The 18,563-nt window shown below is 37.2% G+C and overlaps 1 protein-coding gene across 1 annotated transcript; it reads right to left on the reverse strand.

Annotated features, from left to right (window-relative positions):
- Positions 1-1,868: 1,868 nt before the first annotated feature.
- On the reverse strand, positions 1,869-17,482 carry LRRC72 (leucine rich repeat containing 72; the record flags this gene model as incomplete). The annotated part of the gene is given in 10 exon segments (XM_079538125.1): positions 1,869-2,034; positions 3,541-3,568; positions 4,491-4,655; positions 6,603-6,692; positions 10,887-11,000; positions 12,654-12,735; positions 13,215-13,316; positions 14,033-14,102; positions 17,349-17,443; positions 17,447-17,482. Coding segments are annotated over 10 exon segments (948 nt in total), but the record flags the coding sequence as incomplete, so codon positions are not given.
- Positions 17,483-18,563: the final 1,081 nt, after the last annotated feature.

Consider the following 18,563-nt stretch of genomic DNA (forward strand, 5'->3'; position numbering starts at 1 on the left):
AGCTGTAAGAGCACAAAAAAGTTAGGTAAACTAGGGATTGCATACACTTAGTGAATCCTAATGGGTCTTAATTTAGACAGGACTGCGTTAAGAAAAAATGTTAGCCAGAGTTTCATTTAATCTGGCTTGTCTTGAAACCTACCAAGGTGTTGATCTCCCTCTTAAAACCATGCTGATGAGAATGACTTCAGGGCATTTACAAGATGCATAAATATAAGCAAGAAAACTAGGAAAGCTGAAATAAAAAAAAAAGGAGGAATCTAACTTTGAAAAGGTGAAAGGAATTACAAGGTTTAGCAGAGATGAAGTCACATATCTGGGATGGAACAATCTTAAGCAGCAGTACAGGCTGGGATCTGTCTGGGTCTGATGAAACAGACCCAGGAGTCTTGGTGGGCAGCAAGTTGACCCTGAGCCAGAGGAATGCCCTGGCAGCACTGATGGTAAAGACAGGAATATGATCAGCAGATCAAAGATGTAATTATCTCATTTGGCTTGGCACTTGTTCGGCCATGCCTGGAATACAGCATCCAGTTTTGGTCAACCTGACTCAAAAAAAAAAAATAAAATAAAATAAAATAAAATCAAAAGAGGTTCCAGCTGAGGTGCCACCATGATGATCAGAGAGTTGGAGGAAGTGAGCTCATTAGCTCACAGAAAAGCTCAGATCTAATCACAAAACTTACAGTACCTAGAGGTTGCTATAGAGCAGATGAGCTATCTTCACAGAGATGCATAGTGACAGGACAAGAGCCAACAGGCCCCAGTTGTTGCAGGCAAAATTCCACCTGGATATAAGAAAATTGCTCTGGAGTGCAATTAAACAGTAAAGGAGGTTGCCAAGAAGTGGTGGTCTCTCCCTCACTGGAAATATTTGACTTGCCTTGACAGAGTGCTGGATAACCTTATCTCAGGCTTTCAACAGCAGTTGGGCTAGATAAACTCCAGGAATCCCTGCCAGCCTAGACCATTTCATGACTCAGTGCTAACAGGAGAAAAAAGAAAGAACTCTGAAGACAAGCCCCAGGCTGCTGAAGGACTTTGATATAACAAATAGCACTGACTGAAACTAAGCCTTTGGCAGAATAGAGAGAGAAAGTTGTGAAGAAATGTATTACTTTCCATTTACATACAGGTCTGCTACCTCCTTTAGTGATAACTGGCTTTAGAAGCCAAAAGTGTCAGGTGCAGTGCCACAGTGCTGTCAGCAGTCCTGGCACAGTGCATTCTGTATGGCACATCTTGTCTCCCCATAAAGCACCAGTAAGCAGAGACACGTCATGGAGAGCGTAGGCAGCCTCGGACAGGAACCACACTGCAGCACCCTTACTTGCCTGTGCTTCTGTGGGTAGTGAGACACAGTGCAGTAGTGTCATAAAACTAAGAGATTCCAGCACATTACTGTAGCACACAAATTACCAAATTGGAACTGCTCTTAGAAATAAGAATGCTATTTATCTCATATCTTTATTTTGAAGGAGGAAGATATATTATTGGTAGTGAACATCATAAGTCTAATTATGCAGTAGAAACTATAAAGAATGAAATAATGTATCCTATAAGGTACTTGTTAAGAAATTAAGATTTGAGATTAAAAAAAAAGTACGATAGAAATTGCATTTAAAACATTTTTTTGTTATAACATCACCACTGTTTAGCATTTGATTTCTTAATTTGTTGACCCTAGATATTATATATTTGATGATAAAAGGAACGTTACACTAATACTACTTTTTTTTTTTTTCCTGGAAGATCATTTAATTAGATGCATGTTTTAGTGTAGTTGCATTATAGAGATGGTAACTTACGTAAGATGCTTCCATCTACTTTAGACAGGGGAGCAGTGTTTTTCTTAAGGAAGAAAGAAGTCATCTAAATTGGATTGTCAGCTTCTCAGGGGATTCCTCTGCTTTGTGTTTAAGCCCTCTGTCTCGACAGGTGGGTACTTTGTTCCAGTCAATAGAGGAAAATTCCATTATAGATCTTGTCATTGCCCGTAGTAAAACAGCATCTTCTGGGTTCTCAAATGGAACTCTGCAAAAAGAACAAAACAAATGAACATTTTCAGAATGCTCTCAACCTACTTTGGAGTTATTTCACTAAGTGTGCTTTCTATAGTTAATGAAGTTAGAAGTCAGGAGTGAGGATTGTAAATTGTAAATTTTTAGAAGGCTTCCTTCTGTTACCAAATTTTAGAAAGCAAAACAAAACCTGAAAAGGTCAGCATTCCCAGATTCTAAGGAAAAAACATGCAATAAATTATTTAAAATGTATTTAAAGCACTGTTGTCCACTTTAATGTTCTGATTCTTACAAGTATCCAGTGGAAATCATAAAACTGTGCACTGCATGATTTCATATTGATTTGATGCCCATTAACGCAAATGCAAAATTTATTTCAGTGTGAGTCTTTTAAATAGTGGCCATGCAAGAATCCAGGACACTGAATCCAGAAATCTCAGTTGATGTTCATGTGTCCTGATACTTGTGAGAGAGAAGTGGCAGACTTGCAATATCAGTTCCAAACCAACCACCAAGACTTTGAGCTCAGATACAATATTAAAACCCTAATTTGTAAGAACTTATTCCATAAAGGTGTAGCTCTATGTGACACACGGTGCTCGGAAACTAACATAAACAAGGCTGTCTCCTTGCCTCCTCTGAGTATAACACAGACTGTCAAACACTTGGGTACCTCACCAACTCTAAGTACCTACACAATTCAGATGGAGTGGAAGCTGCACATCCATTGCATCAATGAATGAACTCCACTGAAAACAGGAAAATCATTTATAAACACAAATTAAGCTGACTGTAAAGAGCTGTACTGAAAATGAATAACTGTAAAAATCAAATTTTTAAGGGAAATCATCATATACAGGCTGTTATTATTTCCTTTAATAAATCTGGCAACTATTTTCATATGTGAAACTCAAAAGTCTGCTATCTTAAGATTTTAAATATCCTATAAAGATAGCATCTAAAAGTGTCAACACATTAAAATCCATTAAAAACCCCCTCAATCCAGGCAGACGTCACAGAAATAAGCTTTTCCATTTATTTCTGATGTCGAAATTTTAACAGAATAAAGCTAACTACAGGCTTAAAACATTTTGTTCTATAGCTCTGTAATGTTTTCCAGAGAGTATGTTCTTCTGAGCAACCAGAAAGCAGAATGCTGTCTGTGCCACAATACAGAACAGCTATTCTGATGCACTAATGCTTCAAGCATACTTTTTCTAGTTATTGCTATTTGATCTTATAAAATAAACAGCACTTTTATAAAATAAATAGCATTTTTATACACCTGGAATACCTTTTCATATCAGAATTAATACAGCAGTGGCTTGGCTATCTTATCAGAATGATACAGCTTCAACTTTTCAACTGTGTGAAACACAGAACACCAGAAAATTTGTCAAGAAATTATTTTCACTGTTTTTTTTTTTCTGAAAAAAGCACACACACGCACACACACACACACACACACAAAACAAAACCACAACAAAACCAACAACAGAAAGCTCAGAGAAACACTTACTTATTTGTGTGATTTCCAAATTTCCAACCTGTAATAAAAAGTTCAAATTTAGACATCAATGCGCATGCAGCACTTTGATGAACTGAGGATTATCATCCTGAACACAAATTACTTGTTCAAATGAGCCAAAAAATCAGCAGATTTGATACATGTAAAATCTTTTTAAATTCAGTTACTCATGTTTAATTTTCCCTAAACAAACTTTTCCACGCATTGGTTTGTAGGTTTTTCATAGAAGTACATCCAAAAAGCAGACAACATTGTGTTTTGCTCTGGACTGCCTCACGACAGAGCAGTCACAAGGTTATGGGTACTCACTGTGCTGTCTGACAGCAGTAAATGTTTTAAGGAGTCTTTAGAAAATGACTTTATATGCTATTATCAGACATCATGAAAATATTCTCAGCTTAGAAAGCATAAAAAGGAATTCTGCTTACAAAACTAGGCAAGATGTGCAAAATTTACAACAGTAGGAGAAAATATTTTCTTCAAGAGATCATTTTATAAAAGCACTAGAGGGCATCAAAACTCAAGGATGCTGATCACTAAAACAGCATTACGGTGTACTGAGATGCTCTTCAATAAAATTTAAAAAATAACAATATGATATACGTTGAAAAAACAAAATGCTGTTTGTTCAGCTGTTAAAATACTTGTTTAACTACAGGGTGTAGCAGGAACTACAGTTGGACTAGATGATTGTGGTGGTCTTTTCCAACCTTTACAATTTTGTGACTCTATGAACATATTTGTCATAATGCACACAGCTGAGGATTCATTCATCTGCTGTTCTGACCGCTGCTCCTGGCTCTGCGGAGCAGTTTGGTTGAGTTCCCAATGCATTGATATTTTACTAACTAGGACACCACGTTTTTATTGGATGAATGAAAAGAACTTCAACTGAAAGCCCCCCCCCAAATGGTTGCTTTTGCTCTTATGGTTATGAATACCTGGGGGCACCACCAGTCTCCTGGCTGGCCGAGGGCCCCTGCTGTGCCTGATGGCAGTGCCTGGCCCTGAGTCCACTCTCTTCCCGAAAGCAATCGACTCCACAGCGCTGGACCTTTCACAGTTACAGACAGGAAATGCCAACTCCCTTTCTCTTCGTGTAACTGCTGTTAAAAGAGATATAAAAAAACTATTTCCTCTATCAACTAAAAAGGCTGGTACTAACTGCATGCAAACTTCATTTTGTGCAGGTTTATAACAACAGTGATGTAAATCTGCATAATTTCACAGAGATTCAGAAGAAGATCACGGAGTGATGCTTGCTACAGCTCTGGGGCACAGCCCCCTCTAACAAAATAAAAGTATTGATTTTGGATGCAGTAGGATCAGGAATTTTAAATGAAGAAACTACCAGACAAGGCTCTTCATTACCATACAAATGACATCTATTGCAGAAGCCAGTGAAAACTTGGAACTTTCTTTACGAACAGTGTGAACAAATCCCACTTCAAGGTCAGTTTAATTCCCATTGCTCAATTATGGAGGAAACTGAAGGAGTGCAGTAAAAAGAAAAGCTTCACACTTTCTTGTTTTGTGCTTGATTTCAAAAATAACTTCACATTTTTAAGAAAGAGTTTGAGACTGTAAGTTAAATGAGGGATTTTAACTAATGATATGACCTGCATACTAATCTAAAACTTCAGATAGGAAAAAGGAAGAGAGCTGTAGGTTTAGAACCTAACTCTGGCAGGAACATTTCGAATTCGGGGAGTTTCTAAGTTGTGGTATCTGGGGGACTCATTAGAAAGGAGCTGCAGCATCCATGTCTGGAGGTAACAAAGTGCGAGCACGTGTCCTGCATAAAGACGCCAGCCAGGCCGAAGCTGTCGGAATGTTCCACAGATGGAACATTTTCCATTCAAGATTGAAAGAGGAAATATTTAATTTCACATTATAGTCTTTGCAACATTAAATAAACAGTTCACTAAATAGAACACCCAGGGTACAGCTTGATAGAAATTAATGCTGCAAGTCCTGCTCCAGAGCTGAATACAGTGTAACTGTACTGAAGACAGGAGTCCATGAAGTTTTGTGGAATTGTTTTTAGAACTGTAAAGGCAGCGTGTATTTCCCAGTAGATTTAGCTTCAGACAGCCAAAAGTGACTGTTAATAAAACAGTCTGAAGAAAGTGCCCCAGACCAAGTACTGAAGAGGCTGGAGGTACACAGGAAAGGTGTTTCACTTTCCAGTATAGGAAATGAACGTACAGCCATTGGCAGATGGCTACGTGGTCAACCCAGAAGCTCAATAACCCCTAACACAGACCATGCCCATCTGCCAGCTCTGCTTCATGGCAGGGCTGCGTAACCTGCAGCCAAACAGTCATCCTGAGGCTGCCTTCTCAGTTCCTGCACTGTTTCTCCCACAGGCTCAGAGCAGGTTTCCAAGATGACAGTTTCTCCTCACTGTTTTCCCATGAGGAGAAAGTCAGGTACAAATCAATACTTTTCTCAGCACTTCACAGTAACGTTCAATCCTTTTGTGTATCACAGCTCACCAAACATCAAAGACACAACCACCAAAGCTGATTTTCTGGCTCCACTGTGGCTTGTTTATTAAATTGGTTTGTCTTCAATATATTTACTGATACATATCTATATATTTGTTCTCAATATAATTCTTTTCTTTTTAAGACAACAAGTGAAAGATCTGATGATTCATGAAGATTTCCATCTGACAACATGGTCAGCATGGATGTGCATACATTCTAGAAACGCACAGAAACACACAGTTATCTGAGAACATCACACTAAATGGAGGCACGTGTTTCTAAATGCAGGCTTATATCTCTTACCCAACAATATATAGACCAACTACAAGATAACCATACACAATTTAAATAGAAAAAGATGGAAATTAACAGCGCTGGGTGAACCAAAGGGTTTCATGCCAAACAAAAATTTCAAAAATGGTTATAGCAAAAGATCTAACAAACTGATATTAACAAATGTACGTAAGAAACGGACAAGAATAATTCACATATCTTTCCAAACTTATTAAAAATCAAAAGCAACAGTCAACGCTTTGTGAAAAGAGAAAAATCAATCCTTACGCTTCCTGTCCAGGAGCTGCACTGAAGGGAGGCTGTGTATCACATAGAGACGGTAGCCTGCATCATATGCCAGAGGGTTGTAAAACAGGTCTGCAAAACATATACAAAACAATGCCATCACCAAAACTACAAAGAAAAGTAACAAACTCAGCAAGACAGGAAAATTAAAGAGCACTAGTAGACAAAGATTTTGTAGAAAATATTTTTAACTTCAAATTATTTTTACAGCAGGTAAACAAAGCTTGGTTCCCTTATACTCACAAAATCACTCAATTGAAGACAGACTGCAAGGAACTGGCTTATTGCAGAGCGTGCAAAATACCACAGGCAAGATTTGAGGAAAGGCATCATTGCGCACTCGAAGCCTTTGAAGTTTTTTTGTATTTTTTAAGATATACAGACAAAACCGCTAAATACTTGCCTTTGATTGCCTTGAGTATTTTTGGTGATGCCTACTTTAAATTGTAGCAGGTTTTTTGTTTTTTTTTGTCTGATGGCTTAATGATAAGACACAAAATTTGCAGCAGGAGAGAGTTAATTAAAAAAAGATGAGCTTTAGGACTCCTAAGGCTTTATCAGAGCCGATATAAAGGTTTTATCCCATAAATGCAATATAAAATAAAAATGCTGCATTTTCTGATTTCTCTATGATTATGAGTTTGAAAAGTGAAAAACTTGAAGATTAAAATGTGTAAAAGGACCTGTGTTTCTGGAAATGAAGTGCCACACACTTTTATTAAGCTATAATACCCTAAGCTCTAAAAGCCCATTAGCAACTTGACTGAAATACTTATTATGCTCAGGTTCACATTCCCTGAATAACCAAACCTTTGCAACACAGACAAGCATCAGTCCTCTGGTACTGCTTTGGCAAATGTGGAACATCCACCCAACTCACACAGCAGACTTGGTTTGGTTCATGCGAATGACATCTAAAGTTGATTAAAGTAGAAACTGGCTCAGATAAAAAAAATAGAATAAAAAAAAGTTTGTTTTCTAAATTAAAAACAAAAAAAAGCTATTTTTGTCCCTAAAGAAATACTGTTTTTCTTCAACAGTACAGAAAAAAAAAAAAAGATCAGGATACCTTAAGATCACAGCAGGCAAAAAAATAAAGTTAACAGTTTTGACAATTTCTATGAAGATCTACACTGATCTGTTTAGAAAGAGGCTGTGGCCAATATTCCCTGTAGGTCAAAAAATCCCCTGGTTTACCTAATCTTAACAGGTAAGGAGGGCAAGGTGAATGGCAAATAAGAGCTCTTGTATTTCAGAGATACTAAAAGACAAAAAAGATTGAGAAATATTCTACAGTGGCTTGTGAACCACAGGATTTCATATTTTGTTCACCAGGCTACATTTGAGTTTCACAGAGTGCTCAGAGTTCAGTGCTACTACCTGACTGTTTGGAGGCTCAGTAAGGCTGGAGTGGGCAACTGGAACCTTGTACATGGAAAATGCCTGCTCAGGTATTCAGAGAACAGAAAATGTTTTAACGTTGCAATGAATTTTCAACAAAACCATCATATTCAGGAGTAGTAAGCAGCCCACAAGGTGGCAGCAAATGAAAGTTCTGTGTTTTTACTGCACCCAAGACTATATAGCCATTTTTTTCTAGGAAGCGTTAGTCAGAAATAAGATGATGTGTTTGTCTGATGAGAATGCTTTCGAGTCAAGAAAAAAACACTGTAGCATTCCACAGAGAAAAACTTCTTAGAAACTTTTCTAAAAGCAGGTAGGTTTGTTGTTTGAGCAGTACTAGAATGATGACTCAAAGAGAGATTTTTCCAAGACAAAGGGAGGAGCTGATACTAAGTTCTTCTGAATCTAGATGCTGCTTGGAGCATGTTCCTCATTACCAGCACTGATTTTTAACAGTATACAAATTTTTCTGCTGCTTGATCTTAAAGTAAATCCAGCCACTATATAGAGTAAGATGGTTTTATTTAACAAAACATCTGGAATCAATTTTTGGCTCTGCTTTCTAGTCAAGATAACGTAATTTTCATTCTACAAATTAGGGATAATGCTTTCTTCCTCCACAGGTTTGTCTCTTTTCCCAGTTCAGAATGTAGGAAAAGAGCATGCCTACCCTACGCGGGGTAGAAAGGAACTATTGTGACAGAAGCATAGTGAAAGACAAAATAACTTTTTTGAGCAGGAAGATGTTATCAGATGTGGACAATAAATCAGTTGAGGTAATGTGCAGAGTACACAGAAATCTTAGATTCCAAGAGATGTAGAACAAGGTGAGCCTATAAAGAAACCCTATGTATCTCCCAAAAGTCTGCAGTTGTGAGCAACCCATCCAGTAAATCTTTAGAAACTGACTGTTTTCAGTAAATGCATGATGAAAAATGGTGTTATGCTTCAAATCCTTAGCAGTGCAGTGGCCAAAAATCACAGGAGAGCTTTAAGAAAAAAGAAATGCAACATTCTGGTAGCTGAATATTGCTCCCAAAGTGAACGATAATAGTGTACCAGACTGCCTCATTGTAACAGCTCACAGGAGCTACACAATAATAAAACATTATTATATATATCTCCAGAAATTCTATTGATGCTTTGCAAGATATTTCAAAAATCAAATTTTCCAGTGATAAAACAAATAAATTAAAAAAACAAAAACTGCCTCACAACAGTGAGAAGCTTCCCATTTCCAAAACACCTTTTATTTTATAAAGATGGATCACGGGCACAGGCCTTTTTGAAGTTACACAGCTGAGATGCTGCGCTCACTTCCCAGTCCTGAATACTGCAAGCAGATGCTATAGTAATACAATTTGATATAAATCACTTTTAAAACGCATTTTATTCATTTCTTGCTGACCTTTATTTCAAATATGATGAGGCATTTTATTAAACTAATAGACTCCTGGCAATTTGGGAACTCATTTCTATTAAATTTCTTTAAAATAAAGGCATTGAAGTTTGGGGTTTTTTTTTTTAATGATTGTAAAGTTTAAAAGGGAATGAATACCGTAGAGTAGAATATTACATTTCTTCTACCGATTTATTGTCATATCTTTGAATTGAAGAGCCTTTTTTAAAAAAGTTACTCTAAATAATTGCTTTTCTATAATGGTGGCCAGTCCAATATTCATTCAGTTTTCACAGAGTCTTTGTGAACGTCACTCATAATGACTCAGCAGCACTGTAACTATCTGCTATTCCTCTCTATTTCCCATAGTTAACTGCAATGAGCACAGACTCCCTGCGCTTTCTGAAGCTCCATATTAATTGGTAGAGCTATAACATTCAATTCAAGTGACAGCACCATTCACACATACAATGTCTGAATCTGTCCAGACTTTGCCTAATCACTTCAAACAACTGCATTCTTATGCGAGCTCTTTTTCATTCTTGCACATAATGAAAAAAGAAAAAGAATAGTTTTGCCAGCACGTTGTCTTCCTAAAGACTTGGTTTCTTTGTGAATTTCAGACCAACATCAATTTCAATTAAAATTGTACTCTGCAAGCCATTTTTTCCTTTCCTGTGATCAAGGCAGTCAATTTTTGAATGTGTAAGGAGGTATGGTTTGATGATATTCACCTTCAGTGATTGCGACAGCAAGACAAGAAACTTGTTTCCTGTGTTCACAAAGTACTGAGAGATTGGCATGATCTATGACAATATTCTCTCAGGAACCATGCACAAAGACTGCCCATGCTTTCAATAGCTTAATAGCATTGAATTCTACTTTCCTGTAGGCTGCTAGCTTAGTGGTGCCAGCACCATCTTGTATAATGTAATTTAAAACTTCATTTCCATCTAGTATATCAAAATCATGCCACTTAGATACTATTATATCAGAGTATGTTTATTCTCAGACTCTAAAAGCCTGTATTTTCTGCATCTTTCTGAGCAGATTCTAAGTTCTACAAAGAATATGATTAACAAGACAGGAATTTCTGTTCCATAACCTATCACCTTCCTTGCACTCTCAAGAACAGTGACACCAGTTTCTCATCTCCCGTCACCTCTATGATAATATCTGCACTCTCCCATTTTCCCCATACAAACAGGGAGCAGCACATGGCTTTGACTGCCTCCAAGCTACTTAAGCCAAAGGCTGGTTAGCTAGCAGCCAAAAGCTTAGTAGCAGTAGTCTCTATGAAATTTTCATGTGTTACAGGTCGCTTCTGTCAAATTTGGTTGAAATTGATAATTAGCTTCAGAAGCTATTGGCAAGTGATGCACAAGCAGACAAGAAACATATCCTGGTAAGATATTCTTAAAAGCTACTGCTCACTGTTCTGCAAAACAAAAATAAGGTATTACTTAGGGTCCGCAAGCTTATCATTCCTTTTAATTCCTTCACTGTTTCACCAAGTTGTTTTAACTGGTTGTTGTGAAGCAACAGAATCTGTAATGAACGCAAGTTTTTCAGAGCACCTGAAATGAAAAATAATTATCCTCATTATACATCATTACATTTATCTAGATAATTATTTTGTTACATTGCACACTGAATTTTACGTTCTTGTTATATAGCCAGGTCTACATTTTTATAGGACCCTGCATGAGAATACTAAAAAAATTCTATCAGAGATTTTAATATCTCTGTTGCATTCCTGGTCATACTGCTTTCATTTTGCCCCTAGTTCTTTTCATTTCTCTTGATAATTCTTGTCCCAAAACATCTGTACCAGCTTCCTTCTTCATCCCTTCCTTCCTCATTGTACAATTAACAAAAGTACAGTTAGAAGAGTGGCCTGGTTAGGACGGTATTTCACAAGGTTTATAGTTAGAAAGATTATTGTGGTGGAAAAAAAAAAGTGAACAAAAATGAAACGTTCACCTGTGTTCTAGGCTCACAGTAGAAAACTCCAAAAGGAACAACCTCCAGAAAGAGATCTTTTCCCAGTGGCAGTCAGCCCTTAAACGGGGTCTAGGAGAGGTGCGGCCAGGCTCCGCCCCTTCCGGTCACAGAGCTGAATTGCCTTCACCTGTGGCTGGCTCCGTGCTCCCCTCAGGTGATCAATCAGTGGCTCAGACCACGACTCAACAGTTCCCATAGACTCCTATATCCCAGTAATCTTTAATTCCACTTCCTTTTATCCTGACCTAACATTGCCTTTGCCTCTCAAGCAATTCATAGATTATACCTATAGAAAGTAGTTCCATTTCAAGCTATTATTAATGTATGAAGAAGTTATCATTTTCCAATTTCTACACAGTTTCTCTCATCCACGTTTCTCTGCTAATGACCCCCACACTTTGTTAAACCCTTATGTTGGTATCTACTGTAATGTCTCTTCTGCCTAAATATTTTTCTTTCAAACATTCATTTTTTCCACAAGATCTCACAGAAACTAATCAACACAATTTCTCATTTTAATATTTTATAGGAACTGATAAAAGTCAAATATTAATATTTCAAAAATCTAAAATCCACAAATGTGTTGATATGCTTTGGCCTCTTCATTCAGAAATTCAGTGGTGGTCTGGCACAGCTACTTAAATCTACAAGAACATGCGAAATATATACAGATTTATAAGTAACAACTGGAACTTTGCAATAGAAATGTTTTTCTGCAAAACACTTTTAAGTGTTACTACACAATGATGAAACTACAGGAAATGAGACAACTTATTAATTAATTCTCTTTCATTTTCATGCTAAGTCGATCAGCACTACAGTTTTTCATCATCTAAATATGAATGGCTCCCAGGAGATTCTTCTATCTGCTTCTGCAATGCCTGGTCAACAACAGAACTGCAAATCATCCAATAGAAAAACAACTTCAAATATTCATTTAGAATATAAGATATGGTCATGCTGGATCCAAAATATTTTACAATTGCCTGATATTAAAGTGTATGATATTTCACTGCCCTCAAACCAGCACTTGATGTGAACTTGTAGTCTATTGCCACTCAAGTATACTGGAACAAATCAAATCCCTAAGAAAATAATTAACATTTATGCATATATGTGAGCTTTCAACCATTAACTTACTGGCTGTCATTCACTGTTATAAATTTGAATGCAAACACACAAAAAAGAAAGTACAGCTCAGCAATCTGAAAAGGGAAGATTGATACCTGATATATCTGTGAGTTCATTGTTGTTGAGGTAGAGCTCAGTCAAACAGTAGTTTTTTTTTAAGAAACTTAAATCTTGAATCTGAAATTAGAGTTAGAAAAACTATTATGTAACAGTCTAAATTTAACGTTAGAGAACATAGCCTTTTAAAAACTGTCTTACTATAGGAAGTCTTTAATCTTGCAGTCTTGATATGAATGCAAGGTTAATATCTGGAAGGGGATGCCTATCTGGCCCTTGAAACAGCTGAGAGCATTAATGTTGCACAGCTGCTTATCCTTACAGTTCAAACACAAAGACAACAAATAGAATTTGATTCCCAACACTATTTTGATTTCCGTAATGTAATTTGCTGGTGCAGGAATGATTTTAGATCTTGAATTATACCACTGACTTTAAGACAAACGTGTTTTGCTCTATGTATCTTCTGAAAGTTGAAAGGAAGAGACAAAGTAAATTTTCCTGTTGGAAACTGAAAGTTACTTTAAGGTTCAGAAAAACATGGTTGAGTGAAAATAGCAATCTGAAAACAGTCACATTCTTTGCAGCAATTACTGTACCTTTTGTAGTGTGGGTACACACACACCTGTAATACAGCATGGCACTTCTCCATCTTTGTCATATTCACAGTCAACAGGCCATTTCTCCTTACTCTTTAGTGCCTTTTAGAAGTAAAATGGAAAGCCTTATACTGTGATTTTAGTTCAACCTCTTTGCATATCCATGGTTTTGCTTTTCTTTGAGAACAGTTGGATAACCACAGGTCTTTCAACAAAGCTGACATAAGATGCTATATAATTGATGTTAGCCTGGGGCAGCAGATACACATATACTCCTCAATTACATGGAATGTAAATTTATTTTTTTCTCTCCTCACAGAGCTACTTATTGACCTGAGCAAGCACTTCTGGTGTTTTAAGAATTCATGTCCTTTGTGAAAGTCATGTAAATTACTGTATAGTAAGGAATTTAAAAGCAGGTTAGAAAATAGTATCTTTTATAAATTTCCCCTTTTTAGTAAGGTTTGGATTCAGTCAGACACTTGGAAATTGTTGGCTAAATATTTGCAGATTTCTAAATCACACAATCCTCCTACTGCTAAGTAGCTGATTTTTTCTAAAATACAACATGCTGAGACTTGGTTGAAAGCTGTAGTGTTCGGCTATTTTTACAGAGCATCATGTTAGAACTCATACAGGACATAGTAATTATGATCATCTAGACTTGCACAGGTGGAGCATGTGCAGCATACGGCTTGTGGAATTGTCTTAGGACCATACTGCAGAACTTAATGTGGACATTGCCATACTGAACACTCTCCTGGGAATGTCCCTTAATTCAAACATATGCAGGTGACACTACAGCTTTATTACATTACCTTATTGTTGTTAATCCACAAATACCTCAACCTACGAAACAGTGACAGACTTGGAATACTCCTTAGTCCTCTAGTGGAAAAAAACAAAGTGGTGCTTAATCACTTGGTAAGCAGTGTGATTTCTGGTAGCTGATATTATGTAAGCACTAAAAAGCAACAATTCTGTAGAAAACAAAAAAAGTACAAGAGGGAGAGATAACATATGCATAATAAAAGTGAAAGCATAACAAAGCAGCGAATGGTAAAGAAATGGGAACAAACTCAGTTATACATTCATTTCTTCTTCCATAAAAGCATATATTTTTTAGTGAATACAATATTTCATCTACTTTGCAGATGGTGGAAACTCTACTGAGAACACAGAAGGAGGATTTTTGCATTCTGGGGGACACAAACATAAAGGAAAAATGTTGTGAAAGGACAATATGGATTCCTTGGCCATGGTGCTAAGAGAAGGTAGACAACAAGCACATTGCTGTCAATTCCTTATCTTTTTTATTAATGCATGTTGTGAAATCTTCTGCCCTTCTTCAACATTTTTCTCGTATAAACTTAGTATTCACATTCATTAGCAGTCTTGTTTTAAATGAATACCTTGACTGAGGTTGGATCTCTCTCCCATGTGCTTGTATGGATTTTTGTTTAATTGTGTACCTTGCACTTTGAAGCTGAGCTTGCTGGTGTGCTCTAAATAACAAATTACCTACTAACCAAAGAATATGGGTGAGCTGTTGAATAATTTTCACTAATTGTTGCTGTTTTTCACTGCTTTGAATAAATGTTCTTGATTTCCTCTCAAATAATTGTAGACGATCTTTACAATTTTAATTGATATAATAAAATTTTCATGTCAGTTTTGAACATTCTGCATGACCAGGGCCAGTGGTCCAGAAAGAATTAACCAGATTGGTAGGAATTAATCTCACACCATCAGCCTAATCTGCTCTGCTTATGTTCCAGCTGTGAAGCCATGTCCCTCTTCCCAGGTGTTTTGTGTTTTTTCTCCAGGAACCCTTCCAGGAAGGAGTGGGCACCTTTTCTATCTTGCATTTGGAAAAAAAAAATACCAGGAGCAAACACCACAAAGTTGATGTGATGTATTTTAATTCATGCATTTTTCTGAGACGAGCTTATCCCAAGCAGCTGCTCTGTGTAACTGGCTATTTGGTCTCCTCAAATCACCTCTAAAAACTAAGTCTGCAAGAATATTTTGTATATATGTGTTTATTTTGTTGTCACAAGCAAATACATTTCTGCAAGTAATAAAGATAAGTGCATGAGAGCTGACAGGAAATGCAGAGCTCTTCCAGAGTTATTTTTTCTTTTTTTTTTTAGTAGACTTTTACCTGTATATTGCCAAATTATGTTTCACATAGCAAAGCCAAAATTTCCCAATATTTTGTCACTGCCATTCTACACAGGTTTACATTTTAATTGGCTTTACTCCATTGTAACAGCCAAGATGAGGCTGTCTATCTCCAAGTCCTAATCTGCTGTGGTTTTTTTTCTTTGCAGTATTAAGGCATTTAATTTGCCCCAGGTAGAGCTTAATTTCTCTAACATTTTAGAGGAGCACGTCCCTTTCTGTATGCCTTCCAGCCTTTGCATGTCTCTTACAAACTGATACTTTCTGGCCTCCAGCCCTCTTATCCTACCTACTGCTAAGTTAATCAGTTTTCCTAGGATGACAGCTTTCAGTGACCAAATGTAAACTTTTTGACATGCCTTTAACAGTAGTGGTTTAAAAGTAAAATTTGATTCCTTCAAATTTGATTGACTTTAATTATTTTTTTTTTACTTTCTTCCTACTTTAGCCAGTAGAAAATTATGTCAAACTTGAGAAAGCATATTCTGATACTGAGATTGGCTGAGGTTCAAGGTAATTTGGGATAGAATAAAAGAAAATTCGTTCTCTTCAATCATCAAAGAAACAAGCTTGCATCATCTTTCTCAAAATGGTTTCACGGGAAGACAGATCACCTCTATATCTGTCTCCTGATTATTTCTTTTTATTCTTTTATTCCTTCTTTATTCCATAGCAAGGAGTATTTCAAAGCCAGCGAGAATATACTTTTAAGTATTTAACATCAGAAAATACACTTATTAAGACTCTAGACACCATCTCAGTATGTATATATCTTCCTTACTAAGATTTTCTATGCTTTCTTCTTTCTAAAATAAATGTTATAATAATTTAACAGTAACTAGATGTTTCATACTTTCTTTCCACTGTTGAGTTTTGAATTCCTTCCTGGTGTTAATCAGGAGATGTGCTAAGGGGATATACTGAGACTTTCAAGGCCACCTTCCACGAAAAGCAAACGAAATAATTCTCAAATTCCCCAACACCTGTTTTGTTGTTGTTGTTCGTTTGTTTTTTGCATTCACAGGATTTAGAGACCTTGAAGGCCTCATGGCTGAATTATTACACTATGTTAGCTCTTTACACGATATCAACAGCACGAACTAGACAGAGCTGTGAGGCTGCAGACAGGTATGCAACACTTGGAATTGTGCCCTGGCCAGAAATTCAAAGTATGCTTTTCAAAAACTTGGAAGTATGTCCTGTCATGTATCCATCTTTCTGGTAGCCTCTCAGTATGTTCATCCTACAGCTCTATCAACCCAGATCACCCACAGGTTCATGAAAACTTTGCCTTCCTTTCCTTCACATGGTTTCTTCTCATCTGCCCCATCTCTTCAGCTGCTTCACAAAGCTCCCAGAGATCAGTTCTCTGATCAGTGCTGCCTACCTCAAACAGCTCTTGTACTCACTTCATGTTGCCCTGCCCTCCCTTCAGTTCTTAACAGCCAAGATGCAAGTAATATCAAAGGTGCTACCGTTTAGTTCTGCTATTGCAACAACAGATTTCTTCAGGGAGGTCAGAAAATTGGCAGTTCTCAGACTGGGCAGGTCCTGTGTTTCTTCATTTGCTGTTTTGATACTCTTTCCACCCAGACTTACAAGCCAGTTAGAACAGGTAGAGATCAGCCCATTAAGCTTCATGTCTCTGTTCCCTGTGGTAGAAGTTCATGCAAAATTCTGTGAACTTACAGACCCTCAAGCAATGCTGGGTTGCTAGAGAAGGACTGCGTGCCTAGGGCTGAGGCATTTAACTACTTCACAGCTCATGCAGCTCTGCTCCCTGTGTTCCTATGTTTCTTTGCCATTTCTTTTTGCACAGCATGCACAAACTAGGTGTAAAGCTGGTATTTCACATATAAATGATGTTCAGGGACAGTTACAGAAAGCACTATGGTTACCATGTACTGTGTGTTCTACTTCTAGTAAAAGTCAGAGAAACATTCTACTTACTGTCCAGCCAGATACAACACCAAGACATCCACGTTCCTCTTAAAGCCACAGATCTTCAGCTGTTTCTCTACTGCCTGACAGTACACAGTACATTTTTAAGTACAAGATCCTGCATAAGTCATTACATTGTCACAAATACATATTCAGGCTCTAAATTAATACACATGCCAAAGTTAACCTATGAATCATGGTCCCTCACAAACTATAGCAAAATATAAAACAGAGATATTAAATTAATAGTTTCTACTTTAAATTGATAAAAAAAGACACCAACAATTATGTTACACTCACTCTAGATTTTTGTTTTTTAGTTTTTTTTTCCTGTTGAGAATCATAGTTCATAGATGTGAGACAGCTGTTCAAAGAAGGGGCTCCTCAGCTCATGTCAGGCAAACTGTACAGCTGACCACCAGGATAACAGCTTAACTTGCAATACGTTTGCAGATTTATTTTATGCATATGATTTTTTAAAAGTATGTATTCAGAAAACTGTCTGTATACTTAACTTTGAAAAACATAGAAGTAAATGAAATGTTCAGAGCATGTTAGTGATATGCCATAATTTGTGAAGGCAATTCTTTTAACATGAGTATTAAGATCTCAGTGACAGCAGTTAATAAATGTTGTCTCCACAGAACAACATGGGGTTAGTAAATGACGTACTACGCCCAGCATCAGTAAGATTTTTGCTTACAACACAAAATTGCAAATTGTTGAGCTTGTTTAGTTTGGATAAGAGAAGGTCCCTGGGAAATCTCCTTGTAGCCTTCCAGTACTTGAGGGGAACTTATAATCAGGAAGGGGAGTGGCTTTTTACATGGTCTAATAGTGATAGGACAAGGGGGAATGGCTTTAAAGTAAAAGAGGGGAGGTTTAGATTAGAGGTAATTCTTTATTCAGAGAATGAGAAGGCCTTGGCAGAGACTGCTCAGCGAGGTTGTGGATGCCCCATCCCTGGAGGAGTTCAAGGCCGGGTTGGATGGGGCCCTGGGCAGCCTATCTAGTAAGTGGCAACCCTGCCCATGGCAGAAGGTTGGAGCTTTGAGGTCCTTTCCAACACAAGCCATTCTGTGATTCTATGACTCTATATATAAAGTATTTTTGCAAATACAAAACAGCTTCCAAGTACTGATGGTATGATTAGAGCAGCCTGTACTAGCTGCATGATGAGTCCGTGTAGCGTGTTCTGGAGCTTAAGATAGATTTGGGTGCAAA

Source organism: Tetrao urogallus (genome assembly GCF_951394365.1).
Source record: "Tetrao urogallus genome assembly, chromosome: 7".
Lineage (NCBI taxonomy): Eukaryota > Metazoa > Chordata > Aves > Galliformes > Phasianidae > Tetrao > Tetrao urogallus.